The following is a 20,159-nucleotide window of genomic DNA, read 5'->3' on the forward strand; positions in this document are numbered from 1 at the left end:
ATTATTATTGGTCATCATTTTTTCTTTCGAATATTGTGTTTTTAAAATTTGTAAAATAAATAGCTTAAAAATTTTCTAGAATTTCATTCTATTATACTTTGATTATGTAATATGGCTAAAAATATATAGTAATTATCTTATCATGAAATAAGTTTTTCCACCATTTTTGCATTAACTCTATTTTAGTTAAAATAAATATATTAATAATTAACGATTAGCATTTTTGGTGTATAGATGCATATTGCTAGTAGATTAGAAGAATCTCACATCATTGCTGTAAACTGTGAAGAGCTCCCTAGTCCACTAACCATAACGCATCGAATTGTTAAATTCAGTTATTGAAATTAATGAAAATGTATATTACTATGCACAGATTTAAAATAAATAATTTTAACGAAAAATTGTACACCCTTCGACCTGAATAATTCCTCAACTTCTGCACACAGAGTACGCACCTGCTCGAAGTTTCTTTAAAATTAACTTGAAGTTGTGTTAATCGAAGCATTTATGTATATAACAATTCTTTATCTGTTCTTCAATTTAAGTATACATAGATAAAATGACAAATATAAGGCAGCGCCAATAATTCCTATTAGGGAAAATCTAACTCGATTTACATAAGAAATTAATGCTTCCAATACTTCCTTGCTTCCTTTAAGGTTATTTATACACATACATATGCATACTTATTTCAAAATCAAAATGGAGCATAATACATTTTAACTTTTTGCCTTACTCGCATTATTTTATTAAATATATATATGTACATATGTAGTTCAGAATTTTCTCAAAGGGAATGTACGTATTGTTTGTAAAACATATTGATTAGATTGATTAAGCCCTGTAGATATTGTAATAGTATCTATAACCCTTTATATGTTTATATATACATATATATATATATATATATATATATATATATATATATATATATATATATATATATATATATATATTAAATAAAATTCTCCTCTTCGATAGTCTATAATACTTATCAAATGTGAATCGAATATGCATACGTAGATACATATGTATAATGCACACAAGCAACGTTTATTGATCGTTGGCACTGGTTTGAAGTTCTGCCCCAAATTCGGTAAAATACGAGTATGATTCAAAATCCACCTCATTGTAGAGCTCATATTTATTTAGCTCTGCTGTCCCTCGACACAAATATTCTTACTTGATACTGATAAAGGTTACGTAAGCAGGTAATAAAATATACATAAGTGAACTTTAAATAGTGTCGCATATGAATGTAAAAAATGTGAAATATTTCGAGATTTGTGTATTATAATTTATAAGTAAAAGATATTATGTTTTATATGTAAATTCATTATTATTCTAATAAGTATCGATTACTTTAAGATTAGTATAAAAAAACCTATCCTATAGGTAACATAAGTATGTACATATTTTCTTCGTTTCATTACTGTTATCGTCTTATGGGGCTTCGCAAAATGTTGGCCAATTGCTATGAATGTTTTATATGCGACCGGATTGTACTAAGTGACACCTTTTTATATAGAACCACAATTTTTATTAAATTATTAGTTCAAAGTCATCTAGATTGGTTTTAAATGAACTGGAGGAACTGAACTAATTTTGTTTACTTATGGAGAAAAAGTAAACAATGACTGAAGGAAGTATTAGAATTAGATTTCAAGTCTCTATTAAACTCACAAAAAGCGTTGACGTAAACTTCAGCTTGTATTAAAAATGAGCATTACAAAGGGCGAATAGGTCTATGTATGGCGTGACAGCCAGCCAGTGCAATCTAACCTAAGTCGTAATATATCAATGGCACTTAAGGTTCTATACACTTTATTTCGATATCTTTTTTAAAGGTTGAGTTGTGTATAGAAACATTAGATAAGGCTATGAAATTCCAAATATTATTCTACGGAAACTACTTTCTGTAGATTGTCATTCGCTTGAATACCGAACACAACCACTGCCAACTGTACAAAGTAGGTGCCGATAAAACACAATGGTTATCAACTATATAGACACATTCGTGTTATATTTTTTATTATGCCGACAGTTTTACTTTGGGGTATACGAAGACTGTACTTTAGAGGCTAAGAATAATTTTTACATCGCGATTCCAACAAAATGATTTTCAAAATAATGGGCCTCGGTGGAAACGATGTGTTCTCAATTCTCTACTGTGATCCCGTAGAGAACATCATCTGTAATGAAAAAAAAAAAAAAAATTTTGAAAATGACTGCGCCCTCTCCACAGCATTTGGCGTTGAATATGAATACATATATGAAATTTTGGTCTACTTCCCATAGTCTTAATGTAATGAATTCCGCCCCTATCGTTGACTTCTTCTTATAAGTTACATTTTATATATGATATTTCCATTTTTTAGATAGTCTTGTTTATTTTTATATAATATATAAATTTGTTTAATCGATCTTAAAGACAATGGATATTATCGAAAAAAACACCCAGCTTTGGACTTCATGACGGGCGCATTAAATTTGAGTGATCAATACGAATGTTTGGGCAGGTAGACAATTCTCATGAAATAGAGTTTAGTAACGAGGATCTTGTAGGAAGCTCCCCAAAACACCAAGCCAATTGGCCTCGCAGTATGAATTCGTATGCATGTACTTTTACAATTACATACATATGTTTATTAGCAATGAACATACACTGCGCTACCTCAGTTATATCGCGAACAACACTTAAGAGCAAAAACTATATAACATTTGATGCAATTAGTTTCTGGACAAGAACATTGTATGTATGTATATAGATTTTTAGGCGAACTGGCGGCATCTCTCATAAAGAGGACCGCTGTTTAAAATTAATACCATACTACACGTTTTCGTACTTCTCCTTTTTTGTACCCAACCTTTTAAAATAAATAACTTTCTGCACTTAGTAATTTATTCTGTTGTCCTTTGGTTATATCTAAACTGTTAAACCCTTTACAACATAATGTAAAATATTTGTTTAACTTTTAATGTATGCGTATATATTATATGAAGTTCTAAATATATGGTAAATAAATTACATCATTGATAAAAAAATTATTTTAATGACTTACGTCACTTCTGTATTGAATATATTTTAGGAAAAAATAAACATATTAAAAATAAATTTTAACATTTTCTTATCACATTTTTTTTTGCCAGCGATGTATAGATGCATATTGCCAGTAGATTAGAAGAATCTCACAGCATTGAATAAAACTGTGCAGAGCTCCCTAGTCCACTAACCATAAGGCACCGATTTTTGTTTTTACATATTTTATTAATTTTCATGAAAATGCGTAGAAATAAGAATAATAAGTTGATGAATTAATGCTTTGGTACAAAAATATTGTGAAATTAAAAATACACCCTTCAAATTTCAATAATTATACAACTCCTGCACACATAGTACGCACCTGATCAAAGTTTCTTCAAAATGGACTTGAAGTTGTGTTAATCGAAGCATTTATGTATATAAAATTTCCTTATCTGTTCTTTAGTTTGAATATAGATAAAATGAAAAATATAATGACAGCGCCTTTAATTCCTGTTAGGTAAAATCTAACTCGAATTCACCTTTGCTGGTGAAAGAAAAGTACGGAGTAAAACGTTTTACTGCAGCTACAAAATCAATACATCTTAGAAAAATGTTTGGTCCTATAAAAAGGATTAGAGAAGACTCAACTCCTCTTAACATTTAATACTACTACTTAATCGTCACTACAAACAAACAAATTTCTTTTAAAATGTACACCGAAACACTGAAGTCCAAGCAGAAGATCGAAACTTTAATTAAATATTAAAAATCAAATTTTCATAAGTGCGAATAAAGACACAATTAGCAGTTACCAAAAATATTAATACGTTGCTTAATAGATTTCGAGTGCATAGTTTTTTTTCCAACCATATGTATCAACAATTTTAGACTGACAAATATATGTAGGCGGAATATTGGTTTATGTTTAGGTTTTCTTATTGGGACTGTACGCAAATGTTGTAAAACATATTGATTAGATTGATTAAGCCCTCTACCTTTTGAGTGTATATGTATTTTCAATAACATGTATACCTATATACATACATCTACTTATACGTTCACCAATATGTATGTATACATATACATATATACATATATATACATATACTGATCAATGTGTACATATTTATACAATATCCCCGGGTAGTTGCGCTTCAAAAATTGCACAACTTTTGTTTCAATTATGTAACTGGGAAGTCAATTAACCGATACTCGCATTATTGAATTACAGGAATCCTGCTTAATTAAACAACCTAATCTAGGATGAAGCCATGTGTCGAAGTTCATGCAAGTGAGGAAAGTTCTCTGACCACAAGTCACTTGGGAGGGGACAGAAACGATTCTTTTACATATGGCTCAAGCAGCTCACGACCTCCTGTCTTAGACCGAGTATCCTTTTGGGAAGCCAAAAAACATCTGTTCAAAGGCGAGCTAAAGTGAGAAGGCGAAACAAGCCCTCTTCATGTAAAAAAAACTTACCAATGAAAAGTAAAGCTGCTTTTTACAGCGTGAAAAGGAGCTGTCTTTATGCCACTATGTCTGATTTTGGTATCCCGGCAAAACTAATGCGGCTATGCAAACTGACGTTGAGCAACACGGAAAGCTCCGCCAGAATCGGGAATGACCTCTCTGAGCCGTTCGATACCAAACGAGGTTTCAGACAAGGCGACTCCCTGTCGTGCGACTTCTTTAATCTACTGCTGGAGAAAATAATTCGAGCTGCAGAACTTAATCGAGAAGGTACAATCTTCAATAAGAGTTTACAGATGCTGGCGTATGCTGATGTTATCGTTGGATGAAAACACTCCAGCTCGAAAAGTATTTGTCGCAGTACCCGTAGAGGGAAGCAGAGGAGGAGAAGACACTCCGTTGCAGAGATCAGGTGGAGAAGGATCTGGCTGCACTTAGTATCTCGAATTGTCGCCAAATTGCTAAAAGAAGAAACTATTGGCGCGCTAAGCGGCGTCTACGCCGTTAAAGAAGAAGAAGAAGAATCAATTAAAAGAAAATCATATATATACTTTAAGTATTTATTTAGTTTTTAGCAATAATATTTAAATACTATTTTTAACTTTAAACGAAAAAAATAAGAAACAAAAATAATATAATGCGCTTATATATTTAGAGATCGTTTTAATAAAAAAAAAAAAACAAGAAAAAACGATAACTTCGGCTGCACCGAAGCTGATATACCCTTCACAGGTGCATTTCTTTTAGTAGCTATGTGTTCTGTTCATATGGAGCTATATGCTATTGTTAACCGATCTAAACAATGTCTTCAGAGATTACATTGTTGCTTTAGGAAATAATCTGCACCAAATTTCGTGAATATATCTTGTCAAATGTGAAAGTTTTCCATACAAGAACTTGATTCCGATCGTTCGGTTTGTATGGTAGCTATATTCTATAGTTAACCGATCTGAACAATTTCTACGGAGATTACGTTGTTGCCCTAAAAAATAACCTGTGCCAACTTTTGTGAAGATACATTGTCAAATGTGAAAGCTTTCCATACAAGAACTTGATTCCAATCGTTCAGTTTGTATGGCAGCTATATGTTATTGTGGTCCGATATCAGCAGTTCCGACAAATGAGCAGCTTCTTGAAGAGAAAATGACGTTTGCAAAATTTCAAAACGATATCTTAAAAACTAAGGGACTAGTTCGTATATATACAGATGGACGGCCGGACGGACAGACAGACAGACGGACATGGCTAAATCGGCTCAGCTCAACATACTGATCATTTATATATATACTTTATACGGTCTCCGACACTTCCTTCTGGGTGTTACAAACTTCGTGACAAACTTAGTATACACTGTTCAGGGTATAACTAAAATAAATGTAAGGAACAAAAAGAATTCATGTTATTTTTTTTTGTATTTGCAGCAATTACATTCACATATGTATTTATTTTTAAAATGTTAATTAAATAAATTTGTTATTTTTTTATATTGTCAAATGTAAGCGCGATTTCATGTACACTAATTCACACAAAAACTTGTTTTCTTAATAAATACTATATATGTTTGAAGTTCTTGTCTGTATTTTAAAACTTTGTGAGCTGACGGAGGATTTGGAAGATCATTCGTCTTATGCTCCTGAAGATTTACGCCATCCAAAATATTGCAACGGTTTTCTCGATAAATCTATAACTTACTCTTTAGTTCGATCACCGCATTGTTAAATAAAAGTCCCAATTTAATGACTATAACACAACTTAACGTTTTATTACACATTATTTTACTTTTTATTTCCATTTTTAAACTCCATTCTTTTTAAACTTTCGACTTGGATTAACTAATCAAGAGTGCATAGATGAACTTAATTCACGATGAAGTTCTACCAAGGACCAGTGCTCTTGGTGAATTCAATCGAGGTCGTAGATCGCTCAAAGACGAATTTGAGGGAGATCGTCCAAAATCAGTTGTTGTTCCAGAAACTATTGATGCTACATTGCATAGTAAAGCAGTCAGTTATTGGAATTAGAAATAAATATATGTAAGTGTTGTTTCACAACTGAAGTAGGAGCTGAGGCAACGTGGTTTGACAAAAATGGAGAATTGTCGTGATACAGTCACGGTTACGAGAGGCCTCGGGTGTAGAAAATATTGATGCTATCGATTATGTGATTCAATTGGCATTAGAGGAAGAGATTACGACGATAGAAGAGGCTCAATGCTCGTCAAAGGTTATGGGCATGGACTTGATTGTTGCTGCAATATCGACGCACAAGTCAATGAAAATTGTGATGCAGTCGGATGCGCGGTTGTTAGCAATGTTGGAAGCATAGTAGCGTTGGTTGGAAAGGTGAGATTCTTTACCTGTGGCAGATGAGGTCAATATCGTCGCAACAATATAAATGCGGTGCGTACAAAAATTTAGAATGAAAATAGGCAACTTAGTAAAACTATTTACTGGTTTCTCTCATTTATAGCTGCTTCGAGATTCGACATTCCTTTGGTTTTCGGGTTTTTCGTAATTTTCTATAAAGAAATGAAAATATATAGAGCTTCCAAATTTCTACTATATGTATAATTATATCGTCTGCGTAGGCATCCACCTGCAGCGTCGTTTCTCAAGTTCCTTCAAATAATAAATAAAATAAAATAAATAATAAAATAATGTTGAGTACATTCATTTGCGCCAATAGAAATGTTTAACGGAAAATATTAAAATTTACTTGGTTCAATCTAACGAATCTTCAAAAAAGTGCAAAAGTTATAGGGACACACACTGTATTTAATCGAATAAAATCGCAAAATTGACGGTAATTTTTCAAAAAAAAAAAAAAAAAGAGTCCTCCGTTAAAAGCTTCTGTCGTCCTGCAACCTCTCCACCGGTGTGAGTAAGCTTTGGGCTACTGTCAAGGCTTTGTCTCACCCGAAGATACATGACGACCGAGTTGAAGTTCTATCAATGGTCATGCCTCTTCGGACCCGAAGAAGTGCGCGAGCTATTTTAGCCGGCAATTTACACTGCACCCTTCGGTAGACAAAGCCAAGAGATGTGTTAACCGACGGCTGCGCAAAATGCCAAACAACTGCGCGTCACTTACTTTCACCGATGAGGAGATTCAGAACGCCATCAACAAATCGAAATCTTCCAAATCCATTGGCCCTGATGGAATCAACATGCTTATGCTAAAGCTATTAGGCTCGACGGGAGTAAGCTATCTTACCAAGTTCCTCAACCTGTCGCTGACCACTCTTCAAATACCCGATGTGTGGAAAGTCCGAAAAGTGGTTCCACTACTAAAACTAGGGAAACCCGGCAACAAAGGGGAGTCCTATCGTCCGATAGCTCTCCTCTCCCCAGTAGAGAAAACACTTGAGGCCTTGCTACTCCCGACCTTCACTTACCACCTGAGATTAGCCAACCACCAGCATGGATTCCGAAAAGTGCACAGCATCACCACAGCACTTAGTGTCATAAACGCTCAGATAGTTCGGCCTGGCCTTAACCAGAAACCACCCTGTGAGAGAACGATCCTCGTAGCGTAGGACTTGTCAAAAGCTTTCGACAACCTGAGCGGTCAACAATCCTCCGTACTATTTCGAGGTGAAACATCTAAACTGAGAGGAATTAAACAGGGGGTTCCGCAGGATGGTGTCCTCTCCCCGCTACTGTTTAACTTCTACATCTCGAAGCTCCCACAGCCACCAGAGGGAGTTTCCATAACCTCGTACGCTTATGATTGCCCGATATTTGAGTCGGGCAATGAATCGATGGCATGTGTTCAAAAGTAAACAGCTATCTCTCCGACCTTTCTCGTTTCCTCAATGCACGGACCATATTTACGTTCTGGACGAAGGAGTATAGACTTGAGCTTAATATTGCAGTCGATGGCGTAAAAATTCCGACTGTCAATAATCCTAAGATTTTAGGTGTAACTTTTGATAGTCCAAGCACCTTCACTCCTCATAAGACCGCGATTATCGCCGCAACAAATTGCTCAAGTTGCTAGCCGGAAGCACATGGGGAAAATACAAAGAAACGTTGTTGGCAACATACAAGGCCATCGGCCGGCCGGTCCTTAATTACGCCGCACCAATATGGTCGCCTGGTACGCAGCTGAGGAAACTTAAGAAGAAACTGCTCTCCGGACCACGACAAGATACCTCTTGATGTCTCCCATCGAACACCTACATAGTGATACGCTTATGCTCCCAGTTAAGGAGCATAATGAACTCCTCTCCAAGCAGTTCCAGTGAATGGCGTAGTTGGAGTCAAATCACCATCCATCGCAGACGAAGAGCTCGAGTTGCGCGAGAAACGCGAGCGACCCTAGCGCACCTTCGTTCTGGATACTGTAGCAAGTTAAGCTCCTACTTGTCCAGAATAAACCCCGACACATTCAACATATGTGCTGCGTGTAATGAGTCTCCGCATGACACTGGCCATCTCTTTGCATGGCCCGCCAACTCCACTCATTTTCTCCCTTTCCTCCCTTAACTGTGCAAATTTTCGTGTCTCTCCGAGATGAAAAAGCGTTTAATTTTTATATACTCTAAGATCGGTGCAGGGATCGCGGGCCCACGTACTAAGCTCTCCATACCCATGGGAGAGTTCCCAAGCATTTTCCAGGCAGAAGTTTTTGCTATAAGTCGGTGTATAGAAATAAACCTCCATCGCAACTATCGCAATGAGAGAATAGCCATTCTCAGCGATAATCAAGGGGCGCTAAAAGCGATCTCCTCTTACGAAATCAAATCGCTATTCCTGGTCACAGAGGTAGAGTCGGTAATGAACTGGCGGACGAGCTAGCCCGTTCCGCAGCCACCACCAAGATGATGGGACCAGAACCCTTTATTGGGGTAGGTCCGCATACCATAAAGGAGCTACTCCGCAAGGAAGAAGGAGTGGGTAGGGAGGAGCATTGGCGGCAAACGCGCGGTATGAGACATGCCAAGTTGCTAATGGGAGGATACAACTTGAGTAGGTTCATGGTTGTAATAAACCTCCCCAGGAACAAACTCAGGCTTCTGGTCGCATGGTATACCGGCCACTGCAAGTTGAATAGGCATCTGTCAACATGGGCCTATCATCTTGCGTTAACTGCCGGTTCTGCGACTTGGAGCTTGAAACCCCGGAGCACCTGCTGATCGCATAGCCTCTTTAGCGCCCGGAAGTCTATTGATCTTCATCAATGCGCTGGGCTAGGCGAGTCTATGTGAGCTAGGAGAGGGCACAATAGACTAAAGGTCGCGGTGCATTCCTCATATTCAATCAATCAATCAATATACTCTAAGATTTTTAATTTACGGTGTCTCATTTAAACAATTTCAATTATGGTAAATTGAATGCTTCAGCAATTTCTCGCTGGGTTGCTTCTTTAATTTTTTTTCATTTTGTTACCCCTGTACTGATTCAATCATTAAAAACATTGCAACTTAAAGTATTTCTGTACGTTGATATTAGTTGTCATCATTCCAAACTTTCAAGATAAGTTTGTGAATTTGTTTTGTATAAAATACAGTTCGTCAAATGAAAAAGACAGACTAAGTATTTACATAAAGATGGACCAGTTTTCGCACGATTTAACGGTAGCTTTGATGGAAGAAACTTCTTTATTAGATCGGGTACGAGTAAGTAGGTGGGGCCAACGTAGAAGGACTCGTTCTGCAGGGAATTTGCGTAAGTAACGCACTGCTGAGATATCTATACATATTTAATATATTTAGAAGTAATTACCCTGCAATTTATATATAAGATATTTAAATACGATATAAAGTTAATGGAACAACAAAAATTTTTAATTTGTTTACTTAAGCATGTGCCCCACAGCCAACAGAGAAAGAAGACTCTTCTAGTAGTCCATGTGATGTAAGAAAAACAACGAATATAGATGGCTTGGACATAAAAAATATTAAATTACCAAATATGAGCGATTCCGATGATAAAGAAACACGTTTGCCTACTAAGTCGTCTTTAAAAACAGCACTACGTTTGGGTACACTAGAATCAGATTCTTTAAATGAGACTTTCAGTCCATCAAGGTAAGGCCTATTTACAAACTAAACAATGCTGGATAATCTTTTCATAATAACATAGGTTTTTTAAACCCAATGCCAGGAGAAAAAGGAAATTTAAAAGAATGTCAATGGAATGTGATATAGGTATTATAGCACCTATACAGAATTCAAATACAAGTGTTCATCCGTCATCAGCAATTGCAGCTAATGGATGTGTTTCAATGAGGAAGCGTGTTTTAAAGCCAGATTCTAATAACCGCAACAACTTATTTTTCTGTGGTAAGCGTAAACGATCCAATCGTGATCGATACCAAGATTACGATAACACGAAATCTCACTCAACGAGTATGCCTCGTTATACAAATATAGAAGATAATAAAATACGTCCAAGAAGTTATTCTTCCACATCAAAACCTAATAGCGATCGTTTGTTGCCTTTAAATAAAGGTCTTCTGTCGAGAATAGAAAAAATATCACAATTGCAAAAGACTGAATGTGTGCAAAAATCCGCACCTTCTTTTTTAAACAATACTGAAACAAACACAATGGGTCTACAAATACAAGCGCAACAACAGGAATTGAAAAATCTTCGTAAAAAACGTAGCCAATATCGGCGTTCTCAGCTACAAGAATTACAGTTTGCTGTTGAACAGCACCCAATGGATTGCAGTAATATAAATGATTTTCTAAGTTCAAGTTCTTTAAGTTCTTCCGATTCCGATGACGTACAAAGTGCAAACGATACTGATCGTGAAGGAGACGATGAACTAACGGATTGGCCAGGGAATGAATGCGTTAGTGGCCCCGCTGACAATAAAAATGATGCTAAACGTAAGCTTACGAAGAAAAATACTAATTCTCTCATAAAATCTGAAGAAAGCTGTTTTACAGCTGTAATGGGTGAAGATGATACAATGATGTTGGGTAGTGAGGATTGGTCACCTAATATTTCAAATGATAACATGGAACTCCGCTATCGACCATCAGAACCAATCGCTATCACGAACAAAGGTTTTGATTTGGGGCGTAGTATATGTGATGAGGGCATCATCCCTTTTAAACAAATAGAAAGCGAAATGTCCGGCGAAACCTCAAATCCATTTCTTTCCTCGCCACCATCACATTTAAATGAAATTAGAGAAATACGTGCTGGTTGCCGCCGCATTAAAGATGAAAGACCTGGTTTTAGCATTAAAACGAGTGTAAATGAGCGCCTTGCCCGATTTTTACAAGATCCAAGACAAACACAAATTCGTTTGCCCGATATAGAAATATACGAGCATGAAAGTTTACTTAATTTGGCTACATTGTACTCTCTACAAATTTCATTGGCAAATGGATGTGCCATACTTAACAAGACCAGGTAATGTCTATTCTATTATTTATGTTTACACATATAAAAAAGTAATTCAAATTAAATCATACAGCAACACGACTCAATCTACTATTATTGACCAAAATGGTTTGAAAAATTGTTTGCTTAGTGACTTTAAAAGACGATGTTATGGAAGCAAAAATGACGGTGTTCCAAGGGAATAAATGTCTAGCACAATCTTACGCCATCAGTCAACACACGATGACATAAAACAAATATATATAATTAAAATATTTGCTGTTATTATATGATTTTAAGCAATATCGCTTTGCGTATTTATTTTATATGTTTTTTTTATGGGTATGAGTTCACTCAAGAAATTGTAGATGGAAAGTCCATTAATATATGTATATTATATTTATTTATATATTATATTATAGTTTATTACTGTGTATTTTTTTGTAAATAATCTAATGTATATATAATATATTACGCATAAAATATATATTATATAAAAAGAATTTAATTAGTGAATATTTTTAAATATAATTTAAAAGTATATTTAAATTTGCGATAGCAAAGGCATTAGCGAGCCAACTGAGAACTCTGCTGCTATCTGTTCTGGGTGTTTAAATTAAGCTTAACTTCTCATTTCTGGCAACGAAAAGAGTAAAGAAGCGCAATGGTAACAGTACAATACAAAATTGTAAACGATTTCATTTCGAAAATATTGTAAACGCCAAGAACTTGTGCCTTGATGTCAAACGAAAAATGAATAAGAATTTTTACAGGGTGTTATGTCCGATATATGTATGTATTTAGAAACAGTTATTTTTGCAAAGTTATTCTATAGAACATAAAATTTACAATATTACTTGTACATTGTTATTAGTTTACTTTTAATATATTTTCGCCATATAGTACAGATATAGCCACAAGTCTCGAATCTAAGTAATTATGTTCTACTTCACATCTGTTTCCAACTCCAGCCAATTCAACGACTTGCTTAATGCAAGCGTTTCGTGGTAAATAGAATACTACGTTCTCACTAAATTGCTTGGCGATTTCCATTAATTTTGATGCTCCCGAAGGTTGTAAATAACTTTCAATATTATAGGATTCCTTTCGTTTATACTTTGGACCTCCCCAAGGCGGACTTAAGAAAACAATATCGCAACGAAAATTGCAGGTACGATCTATTTGCATGAAGTCTCCAATAATGAAGTCAATTTTATCTGCTACTCCATATATTTTGGCATTGTGCTTTGCCATAGATATTTTCACAGGGTCTATATCTATCGCTATAACACGCTTACAAGTGCGAGCGAATTGTATAGCATTTCCACCGCAGCCACAAAAGGCGTCTATAATTACATCGCATGATAGGCGTTCAGCCAAATGAGCAGCAATTTTTTCAGGTGTCACTGAAAACCAACTTTCACAATCTAGCCGTATGCCATCATCATATCGTGAAAATAGGGAAAAACGTTTCCGCCAATATTTCAGCATTTCTTTATTTTCCAAAAGAAATTCCGGTACATTTCGTAACTTTCGGTTTGCCCTCTTCTTTTTAATTTGTTTCTCTTTAATATCACATAATGTCGATGTTTCCTTAACTTGTTTATCAAGATCTTTTACTGTATTCTTTTTAAAATGTTGAGTGTCCATACTTGAAGAATCCTCCTCATCAGAGAAAAAACCGCTGTACACTTGTTGCAAGTTATCGTACCTTTGTGATTGTGCTTTTCTGTTACTTTTTGCTTTACCAAATGCAGTAGGAAGCCCCAGCAGTTCCAATTGTGCAAAATCTTCAGCAAAACTACTATTAATATGTTCCTCAAGTTTATCAGCTATGAACTCAATCCTTTCTTCATCTAAAGATTTATGCAAATGTTTGTAATATTCATAAAATATTATTGCGTATAACTGATATTGTTCTATATATATCTTTTCATAGTGTTCCTCCCAAATTTGTTTTCTTTTATCCTCAGACTCAGCAATTACATTTTCGGAGTCATGACTTAATGTATCCTCCGCCTAAAACGAGATTTTTAATAAACGTGTATACATTTTTGAAACTCAAGTCATATCATACCCATTCTTTTTCATATTCCTTATCCCAATATTTATTATATACAATGCTATCACCGTTTGAATACCAGAATTCCAAAAAAGTTTTTTGTTGCTTAGACTCGTAGCTATCTGTAATATAACGCCGGACATAATCCAAGCTTTCATACGCTTTAAAAATCTGATTGAAAACGTACAATTGAGGTTGACATCCAGTTGACTCCACAATATATTCGTGCATATTACAAGCGGTTTTCTAAGAATTTACGAAATTAGTGCAATAATCCACGCTGGGCTCACATTAATTTTTAAAAATTTATTTAGTAGAAACGTTCGTCATTGTCTGTATTATTAGATATTTCCCGGAGATTATATTCTTTCGACATATATTAGATTCCTCATTTCATATGTGTTGATATATTTATTTTGATTTCGTTTACAGCATGTCTCTAAAGGTAATACACTCCGATATTTTCCGATAAACGATTATTAGAAAAATTTCCTTATGGTTTGCACAAACTTGAGTATACAGTAGCACACATGCAAGTAGCTTTCGCTGTCTGTCAAAGACTATAAAACTAAAATTTTGATAGATGAAAGTGAAATGTTGCTATTTTTTGTGCTTAATCCCACAGTTTGCATTTTCTTAGCTCAATAGCAAGGTAAAATTTTGACAACCTATACTTGTTAATACGTTCACGAAGAAATGAATTTAAGAAAACCTCCGAGTACATAAAATGTAAATTATAAAATATGCTATTAATTTATTTAATCATGATATTATTTATTCCAATAAATACAGAAATGGTCCTATATAAATATATTACTATTAAGACCCTAGAAGTATGTAAAAATAACATTTTATTAGTTGATTAACATTAGAACAGCTATCCTTAGGTCAGGTAATAATGAGATTATTAAAAACAAAAACAAACAAATCTCATTATGCTATACATTTAACAATATAATTTCATAAATAATTAAAAAAAACATTTGACAAAAAAAAATTCTAAAGCAAAAAAAAGGATGTTCCTGTTGTCAACAATTTGATGCAAAACGATCACACATTTCGATAATAAGTGATGTTTGAATTATGAACTAAATCCGACAAATCTTGTAATGTGGAAACAGTCCTTAATTTATTGCCGCCTAATCGATTCAATTAAGCGCTTAATCAAGTAAAAAAAATTAATTTCACAATTATCTTATTTATTCATTAATTAGGAACAAAGGAGTCGTGCTGTTTAGCGTTTGATTACGAATTTGTTAATAATGGATAAAACAATGCTTAAAAAATTATTTTTAGCATATTGTGTGCATGTTGAACACTTTGAGTCAGTACAATCTAACTATGATAGTGTACTAACACTATATAGGAAAAGAAAAAGGCGAAACTTGATGATTTTACAGCATTTAAAGAAAAAACAACTTTTGTGCCTTGAAATATTGCAGCAAACGGCATCTCAAAGAGCGTTGTGGAAATTGGTAAATCAAAAGACAATATGATATAGACAATATACTCTTTAATTAATCAGACTTCATTAATACAGAAACGGCGATCTCAATTTTGGGAAATAAATTGCAATCGTAATAATGATCAGTTTTTCAAGGAACACTTCCGAATGTCCCGAGCAAGTTTTGATATACTATGTGGATTGGTTAGCAAAATGAAAAGAGCAGATACGAATTGGCGTAAAGCGATAGAATTACAAAAACGGGTTGCAATCGCTTTATTTACCCTGGGTTCTTCCCTAAAGTACAGAGAAATTTCTGAACTATTCGGTGTTGGAATCTCAACTGTATGCGAAATTGTATACGAGTTCTGTGAGGAAGTGTGGAAAACTATGTCAACATACATTAATAAATTACCTCCGAAAAAGGAAGATTTAGCTGAATATATTTCTGGATATTGCAAACTTGGTCATCCTCAGTGCATGGGAGTAATTGGTTAGAGATATACAAATTTGCCTCGTATCAATGTAATTTGTTAATATGTTTTTAATCTTAATGTTATTCTAGATGGATACCATATAAAAGTGAGGCCGAACGCAACTGTCGCTAAGGAATACTTAAATAACAGAGGCTGGTACTCCATTATACTTCTAGCGTTGGTGGATTACAGGTTTGAATATTTCATTTTACTATATAAACAAATATGTAATCAACCTCTAATTCTACAGATGTCGTTTCTTATATGTTAACATTGGTACTCCAGGGCTGTGCACTTACTCACAAACATACAACGCATCGGCACTAAGAGTTCTCTTAAATAATAACGAGTTATTAACAGGATATAAAAAGGAAATAGATGGAGTGGAAATACCAGTTTATATTATAGGTGACTCATCGTTTGAGTTTTCCAAGTCTTTAATGACACCCTACCCAGTTAGCACTTCTTTAACCGAGAATAAAAAACAATTTAATAATAAGTTATTAGCATGTAAAAAAGTAGCAGATAATGCTTTTCGGCATTTAAAAGCACGTTTTCGACGTATAGGAATCGGGATAGACAATAGAAAAGGGAATGCTCCTCTTATTATTCGATCCACATGTATTTTATATAACTTTCTCAACGAAATAAATGATAATATCGACGAGAAATGGTTAGAAATGAAGCAAGTGGATACAAATTGCCAGAATCCCACAAATACTGTCGCATATTGTGAGGACGAACCCTTTGCGGAAGAGATAAGAGATACGTTGTGTCGTTTAAGTGAAAGATAAATAAATGTCATACTTTTCTTATGTACCAATCGGAAAAAACTTAAAATTCATTTACATTTTTGTGGTGAGTATGAACATAAAAGTTTCATCCAGTTAAATAGCTGGTTAAAACGTTTAAAATGATTGCTGTAGATACAATAATGGAAAACAGAATCATTAATATTGCCATTAGCAAAAAAAATATTTTCTTTGGACAATAGAATAAAAAAAATACCGCTTGACACCCAACCATCGTTGGCATGCTGTTAAATTAGTTTGTTGAGTTAAAATATAATATACTTACTACATACATATATACAAGTATTTTGATTTAAAAAAAAAAACGATTTATATTCTAATATTGCTTTTTCGATTTGGAAATGGATAAGGTTTCAAAATTTTTTTTTTTTCTAAACGACCAATATGTCGAAAATATTGTGTACAAATTTTGAGTCAATTATAGTCTCCGTTAGTTTACAGCGTTTTAAATTACTTCTTCACATAAAACAACAGGTAATCAGATGGAGTTTTTTTTTTAATTTTTTTCTATTTTTTATTAACAAAGTAACCGCGATTTTTTTAGCTAAAATCGCGCTTTTTACTTCCAAGTGCTGCAAAGAATAGAAAAAAAACTTTCTGATTACCTCGAGAAATACATCACCTTTAAAATGCATATACATTTTTTTGTTTCAGATGATCCGGTAACGAGTTATATATATGTATATAACGAGTTTTTTTCAAAGTGCTTTTGAAGATTCGCCATCACAGGCTTATTTATCAATATTTTTCATTGAAAATTTTTTCGCTTTTTTTGCCTTTAAAACCTTATCCCCCCCACCCTTAAGATGGGTGATGGTGTTGCGAATAGTACGCTCAGTAGACCGATTATATTGACCATAAGTTGAACGGAGCGCTGGAAACAGTTTCTTTACAGAACGTGAATTTTCGTAGTAAAATTTAACGGTTAGTAAATGTTGTTCAGTGGAGGATGGAGTCATATGGAGAAGTTCACGTAAGTGAGGACAGTTCTCTTCACTTGGAAGTGGCCAGAAACGATTCTTTTACATATGGCTCAAGCAGCTCACGACTTCCGGTCTTTGACCAAGTATCCTCTGAGTAGCCTAAAAACATCCGTTTGAAGGCGAGCTAAAGTGAGAACACCCCCTTCACAGGGTTGTGCATTGGGTTTGGGACCCGCCACGTATAAAGCGCCCCCAATGAAAAAACAAAACGGATGAGAGACCCACCTTTTGAAGACGACCATGGCAAACGAAATAAGGACTACGATTTAAGGGCGTGCACCTGGAATGTCCGGTCCCTTAATTGGGAAGGTGCCGCTGCCCAGCTGGTTGATGTCCTCATTAGAGTGAAGGCTGACATCACCGTCGTCCAAGAAATGCGATGGACGGGACAAGGAGTGAGGAGCGCAAGTTTGGTGTAGGATTCGTGGTGGGAGAGAGACCTTTAGATCTGGCAAATCACCATACGCCAAATTTTGAAAAAGACCCGTGAAAGGAAAATCAACACACATCACCTGTTCGTCGATTTCAAAGATTCTTTCGACAGCACGAGAAGGAGCTGCCTTTATGCCACGATGTCTGAATTTGGTATCCCCTCAAAACTAATACGGCAATGTAAACTGACGTTGAGCAACACCAAAAGCTCCGTTTGGATCGGGAAGGAGCCTTACGAACCGTTCGATACTAAACGAGGTTTCAGACAAGGCGACTCCCTATCGTGCGACTTCTTCATTCTGGCTGGATGGCCTCAACACCCGCGCCGTTAGTTCTGCTTTCTCCAGACTGGACAACGAAGCAAAGCAAATGGGTCTGGCAGTGAACGAGGGCAAGACGAAATATCTTCTGTCATCAAACAAACAGTCGTCGCACTCGCGACTTGGCTCTCATGGCATTGTAGACAGTCATAACTTTGAAGTTGTAGATAATTTCGTCTATCTTGGAACCAGTATAAACACCACCAGCAATGCCAGCCTGGAAATCCAACGCAGGATAACTCTTGCCAACAGGCGCTACTTCGGACGGAGTAGGCAATTGAGAAGTAAAGTCCTCTCTCGACGAACAAAAACCAAACAATAAGTCACCCATTATCCCCGTCCTGCTATATGGTGCAGAGGCTTGGACGATGACAACAACTAATAAGTCGACGTTGCGAGTTTTTGAGAGAAAGGCTCTGCGAAAGATTTATGGTCCTTTGCGCTTTGGCCACGGCGAATATCGCATTCGATGGAGCGATGAACTGTAGATATATGACGACATTGACATAGTTCAGTGAATTAAAAGAAAAGCGGCTACGCTGGCTGGGTCATGTTGTCCGAATGGACGAAAACACTCCAGCTCTGAAAGTATTCGACGCAGTACCCGCCGGGGGAAGGAGAGGAAGAGAAAGACGTCCACTCCGTTGGAAGGACCAGGTGGAGAAGGACGTAGCTTCGCCCCGTAGCGAAGGGAAGAAACGACTGGCGCGCTGTTGTTAATGTTGGGGGGATGGGGCATGTACAACCACAGCAGGTATAAATTTGCAATTAACCTTCCTAGGGACAAACTCAGGCTACGCATTTTACACCGGCCACTGCAAGCTGAATAAGCATTTACATATCATGGGCCTATCCTCTTGCGTAAACTGCCGGTTCTGCGATAGAGAGCCTGTAACACCAGAACACCTGCTAATCGACTGCACTGCAGTCTGTAGACGCAGGATTAAGGCCCTCGGATCCATGTTTCCGAATAGGGATCGCATCGCCTCACTAGCACCCAGTAAAATATTGGACTTTATTAATATGCTAGGGGCTATGTGATTTAGGAGAGGGCACAATAGACTTAAGGTCGCTGTGCATTCCTCATTTATCTAATCTAATCTACCTAAATGAAACTTAGAAAGCATATTTTTCCCTTAATAATATATGGTAATGCCAAAAATAGATAAAAATTGCCCCAATCTCTCATATACCTAACATACGATTTTCAAACCTCCCCTTTCCAACCTCGGTCAATATATGACATGTTTATTATTAATGGAACATATAATATTCGATTAGAATATAGTATAGTATTATAGTATAGCCTAAAATTTGTGAAATTTTATTTACAACGTACATACATACAATGATTTTCATTATTCTAACAAACCTTATATCGAATATTTCAAGCTATTTATGAAGATAAGCTAATTATGTATAGTATATGGAAATTGATTTAATTCGTGTACAAATTCCATACATTTTCGAAATTATTAGGTATATTGTGGTTATACCAGAAAATATTGGCTAATTTCTTAGATTTGCCGATATTTTCGGTAAAAAGGCAGGTACAGTGACAATGGGGTTTTTCATTTGTATCATATTTGGCGTCAATTCGAGATATCAAGTTCAACCAGGTCCTTCTTCACCTGATATCTCCAACGGAGTGGAGGTCTTCCTATTCCTCTGCTTCCACCGGCGAGTACTGAATCGAATACCTTCAAAGCTGTGTTCTCGAAACAATTGCTAAAGTCAATTTTTGGAATAGCCTTCAAGGCGTATTTCTCCGGAACGATCACTTGAGTTTACTGAA

At 35.5% G+C, this 20,159-nt stretch overlaps 3 protein-coding genes across 5 annotated transcripts; 2 read left to right on the forward strand and 1 right to left on the reverse strand.

Annotated features, from left to right (window-relative positions):
* The first annotated feature begins 9,953 nt into the window (after positions 1–9,953).
* On the forward strand, positions 9,954–12,140 carry LOC126760072 (uncharacterized). Of its 3 annotated transcripts, XM_050475447.1 has the most exons (5): positions 9,964–10,164; positions 10,301–10,526; positions 10,582–11,333; positions 11,394–11,865; positions 11,930–12,140. In XM_050475447.1, exons 1-5 carry the CDS (start codon positions 10,047–10,049, stop codon positions 12,039–12,041), a joined length of 1,680 nt encoding a protein of 559 aa, XP_050331404.1. In that variant the 5' UTR covers positions 9,964–10,046; the 3' UTR covers positions 12,042–12,140. The 3 variants fall into 3 exon arrangements, with proteins under 3 accessions (XP_050331405.1, XP_050331404.1, XP_050331403.1); XM_050475448.1 differs by having other exon boundaries at positions 9,954–10,164; positions 10,582–11,865; XM_050475446.1 differs by having other exon boundaries at positions 10,603–11,865.
* A 459-nt stretch (positions 12,141–12,599) lies between these two features.
* LOC126760076 (trimethylguanosine synthase) lies at positions 12,600–14,352 on the reverse strand. Its single transcript, XM_050475457.1, has 2 exons — positions 13,913–14,352; positions 12,600–13,854 (listed from the first exon to the last, which is right to left on the reverse strand). Exons 1-2 carry the CDS (start codon positions 14,126–14,128, stop codon positions 12,706–12,708), a joined length of 1,365 nt encoding a protein of 454 aa, XP_050331414.1. The 5' UTR covers positions 14,129–14,352; the 3' UTR covers positions 12,600–12,705.
* Positions 14,353–15,025: 673 nt separating this feature from the next.
* Positions 15,026–16,640, forward strand: LOC126760082 (uncharacterized). Its single transcript, XM_050475464.1, has 4 exons — positions 15,026–15,372; positions 15,438–15,834; positions 15,907–16,009; positions 16,068–16,640. The coding sequence occupies exons 1-4, from the start codon at positions 15,160–15,162 to the stop codon at positions 16,609–16,611; spliced, it is 1,257 nt and encodes a 418-aa protein (XP_050331421.1). The 5' UTR covers positions 15,026–15,159; the 3' UTR covers positions 16,612–16,640.
* Positions 16,641–20,159: the final 3,519 nt, after the last annotated feature.

The sequence above is a fragment of the Bactrocera neohumeralis genome, chromosome 5, assembly GCF_024586455.1.
Source record: "Bactrocera neohumeralis isolate Rockhampton chromosome 5, APGP_CSIRO_Bneo_wtdbg2-racon-allhic-juicebox.fasta_v2, whole genome shotgun sequence".
Taxonomy (NCBI): domain Eukaryota; kingdom Metazoa; phylum Arthropoda; class Insecta; order Diptera; family Tephritidae; genus Bactrocera; species Bactrocera neohumeralis.

Bases quoted from the DNA above. Each gene is read 5' to 3' on its own strand.
- LOC126760072 (XM_050475448.1), top strand. From the start codon at position 10,047: ATGGACCAGTTTTCGCACGATTTAACGGTAGCTTTGATGGAAGAAACT. The intron at 10,165-10,300 runs GTAAGTAACGCA...TGTTTACTTAAG, and splicing joins TCGTTCTGCAGGGAATTTGC to CATGTGCCCCACAGCCAACA. The intron at 10,527-10,581 runs GTAAGGCCTATT...ATAATAACATAG, and splicing joins GAGACTTTCAGTCCATCAAG to GTTTTTTAAACCCAATGCCA.
- LOC126760076 (XM_050475457.1), bottom strand. From the start codon at position 14,128: ATGCACGAATATATTGTGGAGTCAACTGGATGTCAACCTCAATTGTAC. The intron at 13,855-13,912 runs GTATGATATGAC...ATCTCGTTTTAG, and splicing joins AGGAATATGAAAAAGAATGG to GCGGAGGATACATTAAGTCA.
- LOC126760082 (XM_050475464.1), top strand. From the start codon at position 15,160: ATGGATAAAACAATGCTTAAAAAATTATTTTTAGCATATTGTGTGCAT. The intron at 15,373-15,437 runs GTAAATCAAAAG...TCATTAATACAG, and splicing joins AAAGAGCGTTGTGGAAATTG to AAACGGCGATCTCAATTTTG. The intron at 15,835-15,906 runs GTTAGAGATATA...ATGTTATTCTAG, and splicing joins TCAGTGCATGGGAGTAATTG to ATGGATACCATATAAAAGTG.